The sequence below is a fragment of the Equus przewalskii genome, chromosome 14, assembly GCF_037783145.1.
Source record: "Equus przewalskii isolate Varuska chromosome 14, EquPr2, whole genome shotgun sequence".
NCBI lineage: Eukaryota > Metazoa > Chordata > Mammalia > Perissodactyla > Equidae > Equus > Equus przewalskii.
Window position 1 is genome coordinate 28,227,723 of NC_091844.1, and position 17,474 is coordinate 28,245,196.

Below are 17,474 nucleotides of genomic sequence, written 5' to 3' on the forward strand. Positions count from 1 at the left end.
GGCAGGGCTGGAACAAGAGGCTTGGGTGTCAATGAGGGAGGAGTGAAGGGATTCATCATGGGGTCCAGATCAAGTGGAGAGTAAACGAAGCCATGAGGGGCTGATGGAGGAAGAGAAGAGAAAGCTGTTTGAAGACTAGAGGTCTTCATTGGGTTGTCAAGCAGGATGGAAGAGAGAGATTAGGAAGTTGTCTGCTAAGACTCCCACCTTTGGCCCAGCTCCATAAATATTTGTTTATTCTGTTCCAGAGACACAGACTCATAGAATCACAGGATGTTAGAGCTTGAAGGAAACTTAGAGACCATTTAGTCCACTCAGCTTCATGCAGGCTCTTTCGTTAATTCATCAGCATTGGAATTTGAGGATGATTCTTGTTCACAATCTTTCTCTCTGTGCTTGGAATTCCCCTTTACTTGGAATCAAATGAGAAATAAGAGACAGGAGTCAAACAGCTGGAAATTAAAATAACCTCATAACAGATAAAGCAGATTGGAGAATTTGGTTTAGACTGTACCACTACAATTAGGCTTCCCAATTCCCTGCCCCAGAATCAAACTTATCTATCCAGCGCTGGAAGACTCCCTACCTGCAGGGCTAGAACTCTCCCTGGGAATTTTAGTGTGAAGAGAGGAGGAGAGGAGGGCAGTTGGCCTTCCCTGGGGCAGGCAGTTCTCAGAAGGATCAGGGTCAGGGCACATGTCCATTTTTTCCTTCCAAATTCACCATGCACAAGAGCCACTCATCATCCACTAGGTAGGAGGGAGTAAGGAGGCAGAGAGGTGAGTGGAGAGTACTTTTCTCAAGACTTCCGAAAGGAGAGAAACACCTCCTTTGTAGGGAAGGGTAAAGTACTTGGATGGAGAGAGATGAGTTCCCCCTAACAAGCCATCATTTATTAAGTGCAAACTCTGCTCCAAGAAGACTGAAGTCCAGAGAGGTGAAGTGATTATCTGAAGGTCAGACAGCTCTGGGGACAGAATAAGTTTCTCCAGACCCCTAATGCCAAGTCTTTACTATTTCCACACTTGTAATCACAGCAGGTCAGGTTCATCCAGGGTCATCAGAATAAAGTCAGTAACAAGAATCATTCTGCTCCATCATTCAGGTCTTCTCACCTCTTTCTCCATTACCACTACTGCCTTTACCAACTCCATCTACACCTTCACCCCCTCCATCCACCTTGTCACCTCCATCTACACCTCATCACCTCCAAATACACCTTCACCACCTCCAATTATACCTCATCATCACCATCTACACCTCCACCACCTCCATCTACACCTTATCACCTCCATCTACACCTCATTACCTCCATCTACACCTTCACCACCTCCATCTACACCTTGTCACCTCCATCTACACTTTATCACCTCGGATTACACCTCCACCACCTCCAATTATACCTCATCACATCCATCTCCACCTCATCACCTCCATCTATACCTCATCACCTGCATCTATGCCTCATCACCTCCATCTGCACCTCTACCACCTCCAGTTACACCTCCACCACCTCCATCTACACCTCCACCACCTTCATCTGCACTTCATTACCTCCATCAATACCTTTACCACCGCCCTTTATGCCCTACTACCATATTTCCACTTCTACCATGCTACCTACCAGTTCCACCTCTACCATTTCCTCCATCGTGACTACTACCTCCTTTTTGTTAGCAGGCAGCCAGCACACCCCATGTGGGTAGAAAGGAAGATATGAACTAGAGGTTTTCTCACATAGCTCTGTTCTCAAGAAGTCTTCAAGGTCTTTGAGATCAAAGATCTCTCCAGCTCATGATGTCCCTGATCCCTCCAAAAAGATCATTTTGGAGTATTTTATGAAGATTGTGATAAGGATACATAAACATAAGTACACATGTTTATACAAACTCATTGATGACAAGTACAAACTGCCACAATTTCTAAGCCATGTCCTAATCTGTCAGCTGCAGATTTAGGTACTTGCAATGTGATAAGATCCATTATTGGCATCTCAGCAGTCCTCAAAGCTCTAATGACCTAAAGGTTGAAGATATTCAAGTGAGCTATAATTTTGGGTGCCAGCCAGCTGGGGTCACGCTAGTATATAATACCAGACCCAGGCCTCTGCAGGCTCCTGGAGGTGCTGCCACCTGTATATAAAATGGACAACCTGGGGTGGTGTGAGATCATCTCTAAGGTCTTTTAGACCTCCAGCTCTAACATCCCTCCAAGAGAGAATCTAAAAATGATCTGGGATAGAAACCATGCAGGGAGATAAACTAGCATTTCAAAATCCAGGCTGAAACATAACAGTGCCATAAAAAGATCATCAAGTTAAAATCCAGGAAGAAATTTAGAGCGGGGCTGGCCTGGTGGCATAGTGGTTAAGTTCGCATGCTCTGCTTCAGCAGCCCAGGGTTCATGGGTTCTGATCCTGGGTATGGACCTATCCACCACTTATCGAGCCATGCTGTGGCATTGTCACACATACCAAAAAAAAAACAAAAATAGAGGAGGATTGGCATGTTTTCTCAGGGCCAATCTTCCTCACCAAAAAAAGAAAGAAAGAAATTTAGAGCAAAGACATCTGCCTATGATGTGGCCAGCTCTGTTCAGACTCTGCACTACCCTGCTCTGTCAGCCAACCAGGCATCAGTCCCTCATCCTGCAGGAGTGTCCCTTCCCCCACCCTGGTCACATGGCTGGCTGCCAATGAGCCCCACAAGTCAATTTCCAATGCCCCAAATACTGTTCAGCCTGGAAATCACAGAGTGTCCTTCTTGCCACCCAACAGCAACAGAGCGAGTGACTGGCCTTCCTGAGACTCAGATCGTGGCTTCCAGTGCTGAGTGTGAAGGTAAGTTTGCAGCTTGGAACTTCAGATGTAGCGGACAGAGCCAAGCCGATAAGGGAAAATGTGAGTTACGGGATGAGCACAGAGTATTTAAGAGGAAACTTCACACACTGAGAAGGAGAATACCCTGAAAGCTGGATAAATCCTCCAAATGAGCATTGGCTATTTGCCTTTCCTTAAACAATTATACTGTATTAGTCACCCTGGTGCCTTGAGTTCACTGGTTTGGGGCACAAAACTTCACGCCAAATTAACAGAAATGATAGGAGACTCATTCTGTTGGATGCCCTGGTGAGTTAGCTCTTTTTTGTTCTCCTCTGATGGAACTAAAAATCTTTTTCTTCTAGGCACATAAATTCTATCATCTTTGCCAAATTGTGAAACTGGCTGAAATATTTACAAAGTAAGCAAAAACCCTAAGACTTACGTCTTGCCCAAAAAACTATGGGAAAATAAATTACACTTGTTATTGTGACATCTTGGGATAGAAACTGAAAAATGGCTGGCTTCCTTTCATTACACATTCCTGCCGTTAGGTTTTGGATATGGTACCTGGCTTTGTTACTGGTAGTTTGCTTAGGGATATTTTGTTTGTTTGTTTTGTTTTGTTTTTTTCTCCTGGGGCGTGCATGGATGGGGTCTGCAGGGCCCAGAGGCAGTGGATAAATCATCAGTTGGGCAGATGGCCTTTCTCTTAAAGCCCAGCATGACCCCATGTCATTCTTGTCAATTAAGTTCACAAAATAATCTCAGATGAGTCCCTGGGAGGTCTTTTGCTGAAATACTTTGGGCTATCAGAGGGATTCAATGGATACTATGTTGGGCTGGTCCCATACAATGAAGTCAAATGGCTTAAAAGGTGGGGTAGGAGGAAAAACTCCCCAAAGGCTGACTGATGAATGTGGTACAACCTTTTTTCTCGTTAGTTTTCTTCCAGAGACATGGACGTCTAATCTTGAAGATACATTGACATATTTTGCCCTTCTTCCCTAATAATTATTTTGCTCTGTTTGTTCTCAGTGTCTAGTGCAAATATCTGGAACAAAGTAGATTTGTTGGACTGAACTGATGTGCCCTTGTGGATGGGGTGGAGGCCTTAAATGGCCAGTGATTCCGTCACCGGGGTTTTGTTGGTCAAATGTGCTGTCCACCCATGAGGCTAGCTGTGTCACCACCTCCTTGCTGCAGTGGACTGGGCAGGCGACCTGAGTGACTGCTAGCCAGTGTGCCACTCTGGTTCTTATCCTTACAGGCTTAGGGCGCTGATTTTGTCAGTAGGGTTTGGATTCTCAGGGATCTCAAATGTGATTCCAGGCTGGTGGCAGGGGCAGTCAAGTGGAATAGGGCCCTTAAGTGACTCAGGACAGAAGACAATTTGGTTGGATCCCTCACCATAAAGCTATGCTTACCACCAGGGTCTAAAGATCGATGGGAGAGTAATGGTGAGCTGGTTGGGCAGTGGAGGAGCTTGTGTAGGGAAAACTTCCAACACAAGTTCTGTCATTTGCTGCATGCGAGGGGCTGGTGTGTTGTTAATACAATTCCTTTGACAACACACTGTAGTGGATGGTTGTACTGGTTAATACTCTTTGGATGTAAGTAATTCAAACCAACTGAAACTAGCTGAAGAGAACAGGGAGCTCATTATAAGGCCATTGGGAGACCTTGTGGATGGGAATTCGGCTAGACCTCAGGAAGGGCCTGGAACTCAGAAGTGGAAGGCTGTCAGAAACCCACCCCAGACCCCCACTATTTCCCACATCTTCACATCTTTTCTTCCTCTTCTTCCTCCTTCCTTCTTTGCTGCCTCCCTTCCTGTCTTTCTTCTTTCCTTCCTTGGGTCTAGGAACCAGAGATAATCCTATTTTAATCTTGGCTGCACCAGGCCTGGCTCCTTGACACAGGAAAAGTTACTTAATTCTCTGAATCTCCATTTCCTCATCTGTAAAATGCAGGTGAAAATTATGCATCTCACTGAATTTTAGTCAAGATTAAATGAGAGTGTGAAAGTGAAACATCTGACATTCAATTTCTCTACATTATATGAAATGCTGGAGATAGAAATTCTGTTTCATGGGTTAGGTCGTGATTGGAAATTTTTATGAGGGACCCTGCAGCTGCCAATCAGAGCAGTGGTTAATCTAAATGCTTTCCATATGGCCAACATTCTGCTTCAAATGGATGGCTTCCTTTGAGTATGATCTGGGGCAGGCCGGGTTCTTCTCCTCCTTCTGCAGCTCCTGGAAGGGAGCTTCTCTCCAGTTGTGAGGAGGTGGGACCCAGCACAGAGGAGGTGAGGAAAAAATGTCTCAACTAGTGTAGAACTGGGAGGTGTGCATCTCCCTGAATGTAAGCTACCTTATAGCTCCGTAATTCTGTGGTTCTGTGGCGTTTTCATCTGTATTTGCATCTGTATCATCATTTTTTTATTCACTTTTGTTTGGCTTCCAATCTGAAAATCCATAGCACTTCAATATGAAAGAACACATTTTTAAAACATGCTGGAAAACTCTATTTCATTTGTATCAGTCAGGAACTGCTGAGTACAAGTGTCAGAAACCTAACTTAAACCTGAGAAAAATAAAGTGAATTTATCAGCTCAACACAACAGAGAAGGCCAGTTCAGATTTCACTGATTCAGGGGGTTAGTCTTCTCAGTATTCCGTTTCTCTACTTTCTTTGGATACTTCTCGCTATGTGGCAGGCAAGATAGTAGCACCTGAGCTTATCAGCTTCAGGAGGCGGGAGCTAGGGCCAGAGCCAGAGGGAGGCAGTGTTTTTGGATGGATCTGTCCTGGGAAGAATTCTGATGGGCCTAGCTTTGGGTATGGGATCATCCCTGAACCAATGTCTGTGACTGGGGATGGGCAGTGTTTGATTGGCCAGACTGGGTCACATGGTCTTTCCTATTTGAGGCTGGGGAGAGGTGGAGTGAGTTCCATCTAAACCATTTGGAGGCGGTTCTCTATTGGGAAGAAGATCTGTTACTCAGCTTCTCTGTTCTCCTCACTGTGACCAGGCCAGAGGAGGAAGATATCAACTCTCAAAAAAATCACCAACCTGTCCCAGCTACCAGTGTTGTTAAGATTAGCTTGCTAAGCTTACCAGGCCACAAGCTCCGTTTGAATGAAAAGATGTGATATTGTTAGGGATGTGAAGCTCACGTGAAGCAAACTCTGAGTATGGTGATTCAGTTTAACAAAAAATATAAATTGGGAGTTATCTCCTTAAAACAGCGGTTCTCAGAGTGTGGTTCCCTGGATCCACAGCATCAACTGGAAACTTGTTGGAAATGCAAACTCTCAGGCTCCATTCAGATCTACTAAATCATAAACTCTGGGTTGGGACCCAGCAATCTAGGTTTTAACCAGCCCCCCAGGTGACTCTGATGCCTGCTTAAGTTTGAGAACCGCTGTCTTAAAGGTTCTTTGTTTTGTAGTTATCCTGAACATTTTGAACATGATTTGCTTTGAACAAATAGATTTAACCATGGATTTTCAAGGAATATAGTTATTGTATAAAGGGAGAGCACATGTGTCATATTAAATTATTTGCTTTAAAATGTTTAAAATAAAAATAATATACGACTATAATTTAAAAATCAAGTAAGACATGTGAGAGCTTTTAACAAAAAACGACAGAACTCCATCCCAGCTTTTTACACACCCCACAGTTCCACTTCCCAAAGACAACCAGTTGGAATTCTTTTAGCTTTTTCTGTTGGTTACCTACACCTCTCTAATAATAATAATTATTATATATATGTATCTCCTGCTATTTATCAAAGTTAGAAATTAGCCACCTACAGGTGAATATTTAACTATCTTACACCATACCCATCGTCTCTTCTTCATCCTCCCAGTGAAGAAATATCATCACTGTTTCTAGTTAATGCAAAAATCAGTTTTTATACTGTTATGATTATCTACCATGATCACATTTTATTTCTTTCAGTTTTAATTTTTCACTGGTGTTTCTAATTGCCTTTCTTTTCCTTTGCATTTTCCATCTTTGTCACTCCCTTAAGTTGTTCCGAATTCTGAAGGAGTGTATGAAATCTCTCGCATTTCCTCTTTTCCTTGGGGGGCTCCTTCTGAAACCTCACTTTTAGCTCTTGTTTGAGGACTGACTGCTCCCCAGGACCATAGCACAGCTGTCGTGTGGAAACCTCCCTTCATTATTTGGGTTGGATCTGCTCTCTCCTGGATCCCACTGTCTTCCTTTTCTTGGTTCCTGGTGATAACATACCTAAAGAACCTCCTAGGAAGTTATGAGAGAGAAGTAAAATGATTTCTTGCATGTCTGAAAATGTCTTCTACCCTCGCTCTTTTTTTTGTGTGTGTGTGTGTTTTTTTTTTTTTGGAGGAAGATTAGCCCTCAGCTAACTACTGCCAGTCCTCCTCTTTTTGCTGAGGAAGCCTGGCTCTGAGCTAACATCCGTGCCCATCTTCCTCTAGTTTATACGTGGGACGCCTACCACAGCATGGCTGCCAAGCAGTGCCACGTCTGCACCCGGGATCCGAACCAGCGAACCCCGGGCCGCCGAGAAGCGGAACGTGTGAACTTAACCGCTGCGCCACCGGGCCGGCCTCTCTTCTACCCTCGCTCTTGACAGTAGTTTTGTTGGGTGGAGAATGCGAGGCTGGAGATCATTCTCCCTCAGAATTTTGGAGGCATTGACTCATCATCTTCTGTTATCCACATTACTGACGAGAAGTCTTCTGACAATCTTATTTTTACTCATTTATAGGTGACCTCTTCCTGTTTCTTTCACTCTAGAAGTTTTTAGGCTCTTTCTTTTCTTCACATGTAGTATTCTAAAATTTCATAATGACATATCAAAGTGTGAGGATTTTTCTCCCCAGTCATTCTTTGTGAAGAATACTCACTTGGCCCATTTTATCCGAGCATTTTATGTCAGCATTATGTCATTAGTTCTCTTATTTCTTAGAAATTTTTAATAAAATATTTCAAACTTGTAGAATGACAGACATCCATATATCATTGTCCAGAACTAGCAGATGTTAAGATTTTATCATATTTGCTTATATCTATATTTATATATATCCAAAATATCAAAGATACAGCTAGAACATCCCCATTAAACCTGACCTCTCCTCAGAGGTAACCTGAAGTTGGTGCGTCTCATTCCACTGCATGATTTTATGCTTCTATTATTTATAAATGTAGCAATAAGCAATATTGATAGTGTTTTCTGTGTATTAAAGTTTTATATAAATAACGTCATTTTGTTTGTATTTTTTTACTCATTATGTTTTTGAGATTTATACATGTTGATACATAGAGATCTAGTCCATTCATTTCAACTCTCTATAGTATTCCATTATGTATCAGTTAGAAAGGCCTTCAGCTAAAAGTAATATAAAACTTGATTAGCAGTTTACATATAAGGTGGATTTTTTTCCCCCACATAACAGGACGCCCAGAGATAAGCAGTCTGGAGCTCAGTGATATTATCAGGAACCCAGGTTAGTTCTAGCCTTCGGCTTTGTTCTTAGCCTGTGCCTTTGGTCTTCATACTCGTCACATCATTGTTGCAAGGTGGCTGCTTCATCTACAGGTCTCATGTCCAAGGTCTATGAAGGAAAAGGGGGGGGGGGGGTAAAGGGCAAAACATGCGTTCCAGCTATGTCTGTCACGTATTATCAGGAAAATAAACGCTTTACTGGCAGCCCTACCCATTGGGCTTCCACTTAAATCTCATTGGCTTGATAGGGTCACAAGACTACTCCTAAGATCAATTACTGGCCAAGGGCCATAAGATTATCATGAATGGTTTAGACAGATCACAGTTCATGCCTTGGGTCAGGGAAGGTGTCTACAGCAATCAAGGGCCTCTTGTTTCTAGCTGAACAAGATGGAGTTCTATATATGGGCAAGGAGAAGAGGGAATGGATGCTGGAAAGTGTAGCAACCACTGCTAGATGACCACTCAATGTCCATTCTCTCTGTTTTCCTTGCTAACAGAACCCAATCTTATTTGCCCAGTAAATGTTTACTTTCCCAGAGTCTTTTGTCATGACTCAGGTCTGGTTTTGAGTAACGCAATAATTAACTGTAGTAGTTTAAACAAGTAAGTGGTTTAGTGGTTCCCCCTAACAGGAAGCCCAGGTGTGGGCTGTCCAATGCTGGTAGAGTGGCTCAGTGAAGACATTAAGAACTCAGGCTCCTTCTTCCCTTTCTATCCATAATTAGCACGTGGCCTTCATCTCCATGATGACAAGATGGCTGCTGCACTTCCAGGCGTCATATCTAAGCTCCAGAAACAGTGTTGCCGGATAAAATACAGTTTTCCTAGCAAAATTTGAATTTTAGACAAACGGTGAATACTTTTTTAGTATAATATGTCCCCAATATTGCATGGGACATAGTTATACTAAAAATTATTTTTTGCATGTATGAAATTCAAATTTAACTGGGAAAACAGTGTTTCTATTTGCTAAAAATGGCAACCCTATCCAGGAAGGAAGAAGAAGGGAAAATGAAGGGACTTTCTTCTGCAGAGGCTTTATCCAGGAAGGGAATCTCTCCCCAGGTTCTTTCTCCTATATCTCTTTAGCCAGAGATGGCTGAAGGGCATCTGGGGAAAGTGATTATTTTTAGTTGGCCACACTGCTGCCTTAAACAAAATCAGAGTAGAAAGGGGGATGGACATCAGGCAGTAGCTGGCAGTGTCCTCCACAGGTGTCTTCACACTCTTCCCCTATATCTTTCCATCCTCTCCAAATAGTTACAACTAGCAGGGATGTTCAAAATACGTAACAGGCGGTATGGCATTGACACAGACCATCAGAATGGATACCTGACCACTTAGAATGGACACCAACCACAAACAGCAGCCATACCAGTGCATATGGGTGGAATACCAACCCGCTTATACCACAAGTTTTGGTAAAATTGACATTCATTTCCATTTACTATAACTATACAAATATTGCTCCCATTTGAGTTGTGTAGTGTACCACAATTACTTTTCCTTTCTTTGGACCCTTTATTCTTGATAGAATCTCAGTATCTCCTCAAAACAGTCGAACACATCCAGATAATTGATCAGGTCTAGTTTTTTCTAGGAGCCATCCTGTCCAGAGCCTGCTCTAAGATGCACCTGTTGCTCTCTGGGCTGCTGCTCCTAGGGCCTCCTTGTGCCAATCTTTTTTGGTAAATCCCATCTTCCAGATGCTTTATTTCTTTCTGAGATGCCCCTTCATCTTGCAAGTTCTTCCTTCAATCACTTGCTGAGAAAAGGTGCATAGAAGGTAAATTTTTGAGACATTTTATGTCTGAAAATGCCCTTATTCTCCCCTCACATTTGATTGACAGCTTGGTTAGGACTGGAATTCTAGGTTGAAATACTTTTTTCTCACTTTTGGAGGCATGACTCCATTGTCTTGTAGCTTCCATGGTGGCTATTCAGAAATCCGATGCCAGTTCTCATGTCTGATTCTTTGTAGGTGACTTATTTTCTTCCTCTGGAAGCTTTTAAGATCATTTCTTTTTATGTAATATTCTAAGACTTCATGAGGATGTGACTTGGAGTGGATTTTTTAAAAAATTCATGTTTCTGAGCTCTCAACAGTTCCTTTCAATCAGGAAATTAAAATCCTTCAGTTCTGGGCAATATTCTCATGTCATTTTCTTGATAATTTCCTCTTTACCATTTTTCGTGATCTCTCTTTCAGGAACTCCTATTATTAGATGTTGGCCCCTCTGAGTTGATCCTTTGATTTCCTTGTCTTTTTCCTACTATTTAAAAAAGTTCTGTGTGCTCTATTAGCTGACTATTTTCAACTTTATGTTCCAACTATTTTGTCAAAAATTTCCTTCTAAAGTATCTTTAATTTTCAAGAATTCTTTCTTATTCTTTAAAAGTTCCAGGTTTATGGGGTCCGGCCCGGTGGTGCAGTGGGTAAGTTGGCCCGTTCTGCTTTGGCGGCCCGGGGTTCGCTGGTTTGGATCCCAGGTGTGGACCTACACATTGCTTGTCAAGTTGTGCTATGGCAGGCATCCCACATATAAAGTAGAGGAAGATGGGCACAGATGTTAGCTCAGGGCCAGTCTTTCTCAGCAAAAAGAGGAGGATTAGCAGTAGATGTTAGCTCAGGGCTAATCTTCCTCAAAAAAAAATTCCAGGTTTACAACATCCCCTTTTTTTTCCCCCATGGATACAATATCTTTCCTCGTCTACTTGGAGATGTTAATTATGTAGTTTTTTAATGGCTCTTTGGCTGCCTACTTTGCTCCTTTTCCTTGGACTCTCTCTTTTCCTGTTTGTTTTGGTTTCTGTCATTCTGGGGATTCTTGGTTCGCCATCATATTTTGGATGGAGCCACCAAACAGCTGTTTGACAGGCTGGACTAGTTGAATGATAGACTCACGGTGAGTAATGGGGTGGAGCCCTCAACATTTTGTTAGAGGTCCCCAAAATGTCAGAATCTGTAAGTCGTCTGGTCTCCTGCCTGGAGTGTGTATGCTGCATTAGTGTTCTAGGAGTTGAGTAAGCAGAAGGCTGAGTAACTGCCTTTACTTACCTCCACCCACCCCCCAGTGAAATGACTCCTTCTTGCCCTCAGCTATTCAGGGTCCTCTGGGTTGACCTCTCCATCTTCTGAGGTAGGGGGCACATTCTAGCAGACTGGAACCTGGAAGAGAGATCTGAGAGTTTAACAGACTCCTTATGGAGATATTCAACCAACTCCCCTTTTTTCAGCCCCACCCTGTACCCTGGTCTTCAGAGGTATCTACTGACTCCAATTTCCTCTTTTTCTACTTTTGAGAACCACTTTGTGTGTTAGAGGCTATCTAATCCTTGAAGGTCCAGATAAAACATTTAAAAAAAACTATCCACTCCTGGTGTTTGTTTTTCTTTTCATTATGGAAAATTTTTAAACATAAAAATAGAAAAAATAATATAATGATCCTTTTGAACCTGTAAACCAGCTTCAATAATTATCAATATATGATGGGTTGTGATGCCTTTCCCAAAACCATTTCAATTAGTAGTTATTAGTTAATTCAGGTTTTCCAGTTCTTTTAAAGTCAATTTTGATAATTTCTATTATTTTTCTAATAAAGTATCCATATATTAGCCTAGTGGCTAAGAGCTATAGTTCTAGAAATAGACTGTCTGGGTTTGAATCTCTGTTCCTCATTTTGGCAGTCAATTAAGTTCTCTGTGCCTCTGTTTTTTCATCTGTAAAATGGGAATAATAATATCACTTATCTCACAGGGTTCTTGAGAAGATTCAATTCAGTCACACATACAGAGCATTTAAAATAGTGCCTGGCACATTGCAGTGGTAGCTATTATTATTATCTAACTTAAAATATATTGGCATAAAGTTTTTCATGGCATGCTTCAAATTTTTAAATTCTCGACTGCATTTTTAGTTATGTCCCTATTTCATTCATGTTGTTTACTTATGAATATTCTCTTTTCTTCTTGATTAGTCTTGTATTTTTTGCCTATTTTAATAATCTTTTCAAATAATTGCCTTTTGGGTTTATTAACCATCTCTGCTTGATTGTTTTCTGTTTCATTATTTTTCACTGTTACATTTTATATTTGTATTCTTCCACGTTCTTTGGATTTTCTCTCTTGGTCTTTTTCTAGGTACTTTAGTTGAAAAATTATCACGTTTATTTTCTTTCTTCTTTCCTCTCTGTCTCTCTTTCTTTCCTTCCTTCCTGTTCCCTCTGAGTATGTTGCATCCTACAAGTTTCAATACGTAGTAGTTGTAATTGTTGGTTTCTGAATATTTAATCATTTCCATGTGGTTTCCTGTTAAATCCATGATTAGAAATTATTTTTAGTTTCCAAATATATATATAAATATATATTTACTATAGAAGTATGGTACAGATTCTTTGAAATTTACTTAAGGCTTTTCTGTGACCTAGTATATGCACTCTCTTTGAAATGTTCCATTTGTACTTGAAAAAGGAGTGTGTTCTCTATTTGTCAGGGATGTATATATAAACATATTTGAGCTTCTTCAATTGTTTATACCTTCTTTTGCCTTAATTTGTTTTTTATGTATGTTAAGCTCCCCCACTATGAGTGTGGGTTTGACCATTTGTCCTTGAAATCCTACCCTTTTGTACTACACACATTTTGAGGCTATGTTCATCTTTTACTTTATAGTCATGAAGGTGGAGGAGGAGAGGGCTGGAGTAGGGAAGCTGGACCCCACTAACTACAGGAGGAGGTGTCAGGATCAGGAAGGTAAGGTCACCTTGAGAACTTGAGAATTCCTTGAATATCCTTATAACAGCCCTTCCAGCTGGGGAATCTGGAGAGCTGGTCCCTTTCCCTGACTCACCCAGTGTCTGCTCTAGATTAGTGGGACCAACCTTCACTGTGTCTTAAAGGGACCATGTGGTGAGGCTGGAGATAGGAATCTGGCACCTTACTCATGTGGGTTAGAGCATAGCTTCCCCAATGCAAAATTAAGCTCATTTTATTTTACAAGATCTACAAACCACACTAAATGCCAAATATCAGCATTTTATAGATTCTAGAAATGGCAGCTAATTTAAAACCAGTACAAGAGGGTGTTGAGTCGAGGTATTTCTGTTGCTCCCGAATTGCTAACTCAGAGGCCCTTAAGTATCCTACACCCTACAGAGAATCAGCCTCAGGGCTTATGCGGAGGCAGCCAGACAGGCTGGTGTCCTGCCACTACCCCAGCCCCACTCGGAGGGAAACACTAATCTCACTGCCCAGCTGGATGCTCACTGAGCTGTGGAATGTGTAGAGACACTCTGGGGCTATTGACGGAGAGGAATGCAGGGAGGAGTTCCTAGGAGAACTTGGCATTGTCCTGAGCCAAACTGTAAGATGTTCACAGTGAGAGGAGAGGTCCTGCAAAGTGAAGAAAGAAGGTTGGGGGGAGGGCTAGCGATTCCTCATAGTTCACCAGCTATCCAGCCACCCTCTGATGATTATGATGGAAACCTCGAAAAAATGGGACAAGTTAGATCCCAGGCCAGTAGTAAAATATTTTCCTGACAGCCAACTCTCCTGATTTCTTTGATAAGGATATTCTTCATGTGTATAGCCCTTTATAATTTTCATAATCACATTCCCATATACCATCCTATTTCTCAAAAAACAGAGAAAGGATTTTTATTCCCATTTTACAGATGAGGTCACTGAGTTCCAGAGAGGCAGATGTACATGGTCATAGAGCAAGTGAAAAACTAGCCAGGGAGCACCCAGGGCAGCTGACTCTTGAGTAGAGGACCTTTTGACATATCAGCTGCTTCCCATTTCTATTCCTGGCCTCAAGGGTGGAGGATAGGAAGTCGTCATTGAAAATCCCCAGGTATGCTAAGCCCTTAGAGTAGAACTACTCACCTCTAAATGTTGGTTTCCATGGCTTACCTCGAATTACAGCTTGCTTAAGACATGTAGCAGAGCAGGGGAAGTCACACCATGCTGGAGGGAGAGGTGAAAAGGAAAGAGGAGCACCAGTCATTTTGATACCAGTCCACTAGGAAGCGAGGCTGCACTTCATAAAAATCTCTACCTCGAATTCCTTGTTATACCCAAGGGAGACTGAGGGTCCAGAAGAGCAAGCAGTGGGGTGAGTTGAGGTAAGCTGGGGCTCTAAAGAGGTTGTACACTGACATCCAGGTAATCTGACTCTCCAGTGCCTAGGAATGACTCATACAGACACTCAACATATCTCTAAAAGGCTTGAACATGCTTCTCCAAGGTTTAGCTTGATGTGGTTCCTGTGTGATTTCCACAGCCGATGAGTGCCCAGGTGTCTAGTATCTGCATTTCAGGAGTTTGAGCCAAAAGGCAGCCCTTCCTCTCCAGGGAAAAAAAACAAGTAAATGTAGATCTTGGTGTAAGAACGTAAGGTCTAACTTCCCTTTCTGCCACAGCCTTTCAACTTTCAGTTGCCACTCTTGGGCTTCAAAAATAGTTATAATAATCAGTATTTGTTGGCCAGCCTGCTCTTGGGAAAATTGTCGCCCTGGAATTCCAGACTCAAACTTATCCTAAACCAGTGGTTTTTACACATTTTTACTGAAGTCCATTTAAGCAGGGCAAAAGATCTTCCCACTCATTTACTCCACTCATTCTCATTTCTCTTCAGAAAGAAGAAAATAAAACACAATGTAAAGGTCCAAAGGACAAAAGTAGCTTTAGTATTTGGCAGGTGGATGATTCAAGTTAGAGCCTTGATATCAGAAAATTATAAATCAAAGCTATTGTTGGTGTCAATAGACATCACTGTGCATTGTAGAATTAGCCAAAAGAAGTCCACCCAGAAGCTACAGTAGCAGAAACTTATGAAAGAGAGAGTTGCAACAATTAAAAACGACAAACAAGACTTCTAGTTTCCATTTTGACACGTAAAGAGCTTCAAAGTGATCACTCCCACCCTCACGACAACAACAAAGCTGAAACTGAAAAAAGAATTATACAACGTGACCAAATGAAATTTGTTCCGGGCATTCAAGGCTGGTTCATCATATGAAAATTGATTAATGTAGCCCATCATATCAACAGGCTAAAAAAGAAAAATCACATGATCATATCAATAGATGCAGGAAAAGCATTTGGTAAAATCCAACACTCATTCTTAATAAACTCTCAGTAAACTAAGAATAGAGGGTAAACTTCCTCCACTTGATGAGGCACATCTATAGAAAACCACAGCTAACACTATACTTAATGGTGGGAAACTAGAAGCTTCCCCAGTAAGATTAGGAACAAGGCAAGGATATTCCTTCTCACTGCTCCTTTGAAAATCATATTGGAAATTCTAGTTTATGCAATAAACGAGAAAAGGAAATAAAAGCCATATAGATTTGGAAGGAAAAAATAAAACTATCTTTATTTGCAGATGAAATGATCATCTGTGTAGAAAATATGAAAGAATAAACAACAACAAAAACTTCTGGAACTAATAAGAAATTATAGTAAGTTTTCAGGATTCAGGATTAGTATACAAAAGTTAATCACTTTCCTATATACCAGCAATTGGAATTTGAAACTAAAAACATGTTGCCATTTGCATTAGCACAAAAAATACTTAGACATAAATCTAACAAAATATATATGGGATCTGTATAAGAAAAACTATAAAACTAATTAAAGAAATCAAAGATCTAAGTAAATGGAGAGAGATTCTGTGTTCATGGATAGGAAGATTGAATGTTGTTAAGATGTCAGTTCCCCCCAATCTGACCTAAGGATTCAACACAATCCCAATCAAAATCCCTGCAAGTTATTTTGTTTTGTTATTGACAAACTGATTCTAAAGTTTATACAGAAGAACAGAAGACTGAGAATAGCCAGCGCAATACTGAAGAAGAACAAAGTTGGAGGACTGACAGTACTCAACTTCAAGACTTACTATAAAGCTACAATAATTAAGAGAGCATGATACTGGCAAAAGAATAGACAGATTGATCAATGGAACAAAATAGCCCAGAAAAGGACCCATACAAATATAGTCAATTCATCTTTGACAAAGAGGCAAAGGCAATTTAATGGAGGAAGGATAGTCCTTTCAACAAATGTTGCTGGAACGACTGAATACCCATCTGGAAAAAAAAAAAGAATCTGGACATAGTCCTTACATCTTTTACAAAAATGAACTCAAAATAGATCTTAAACCTAAATGTAAAATGTAAAACAATAAAACTTCTAGAGGATAAGGAGAAAATCTAGATGACCTTAGGTTTGGCAATGAGTTTTTAGATACATCAAAGACATCATCCAAGAAAGAAATAATTGATAAGTTGCATTCTATTAAAATTAAAAACTTCTGCTCTGTGAAAGATACTATTAAGACAAAGACAAGGCAAGCCACAGACTAGGAGAAAATATTTGCAAAAGATATATCTGATAAAGGATATGCATCTCAAAATATACAAAGAACTCTTAAAACTCAGCCATAAACAACCCAATTAAAACATGGGCAAAAGATCTGACAGACACCTCACCAAAGAAGATATTACAGATGGTAGATAAGCATATGAAAAGATGCTTGACATCAAATGTCATTAAGGAATTGCAAATTAAAATAACAATGAGATCCACTACACATCAATTAGAATGGCTAAAATCCAAAAAACTGGCAATGCCCAATGCTGATGAGGATGCAGCACAACAGGAACACTCATGCATTGCTGGTGGGAATGAAAATGGTATAACCATTTGGGCAGCTTCTTACAAAGCTAAACATAGTCTTGCCATACAATTCAGCAATAATACTCAAGTATTTACCTAGTTGAGTTGAAAATTATGTGCACATAGCAACATGTACATGAATGTTTATAGCTGCTTTATTAATAATCATCAAAACATGGAAGCAGCCAAGATGTCCTTCAATAGAGGAATGGATAAACAAACCATGATACATCCATACAATGGAATATTATTCAGAGAGAAAAAGAAATGAGCTATCAAGTTGTGAAAGACATGGAGAAAACTTAAATGCATATTGCTAATTGAAAGAGCCATTGTGAAAAGGCTATATACTGTATGATTCCAACTATATGACATTTTGGAAAAGGCAAAATTATAGAGACAGTAAAAAGAGGTCCTATAGGAGGGAAGGGAGGGATGAATAGGTGAAGCACAGGGAATTTTTAG

General features: G+C 40.9%; 1 protein-coding gene across 5 annotated transcripts in view; it reads left to right on the forward strand.

The window, feature by feature from the left end:
- SLC4A5 (solute carrier family 4 member 5) overlaps positions 1 to 17,474 on the forward strand; it is a 116,456-nt gene that overhangs the window by 15,457 nt on the left and 83,525 nt on the right. For 3 of the 5 annotated variants that reach the window (XM_070572338.1, XM_070572339.1, XM_070572340.1), the window contains 2 exons: positions 2,777 to 2,839; positions 12,999 to 13,079. In XM_070572338.1, the coding sequence (XP_070428439.1) occupies positions 13,001 to 13,079 (79 nt within the window). In that variant the 5' untranslated portion in view covers positions 2,777 to 2,839; positions 12,999 to 13,000. The remainder of the gene's footprint in view (positions 1 to 2,776; positions 2,840 to 12,998; positions 13,080 to 17,474) is intronic. The other 2 variants (XM_070572342.1, XM_070572341.1) reach the window with 1 other exon arrangement.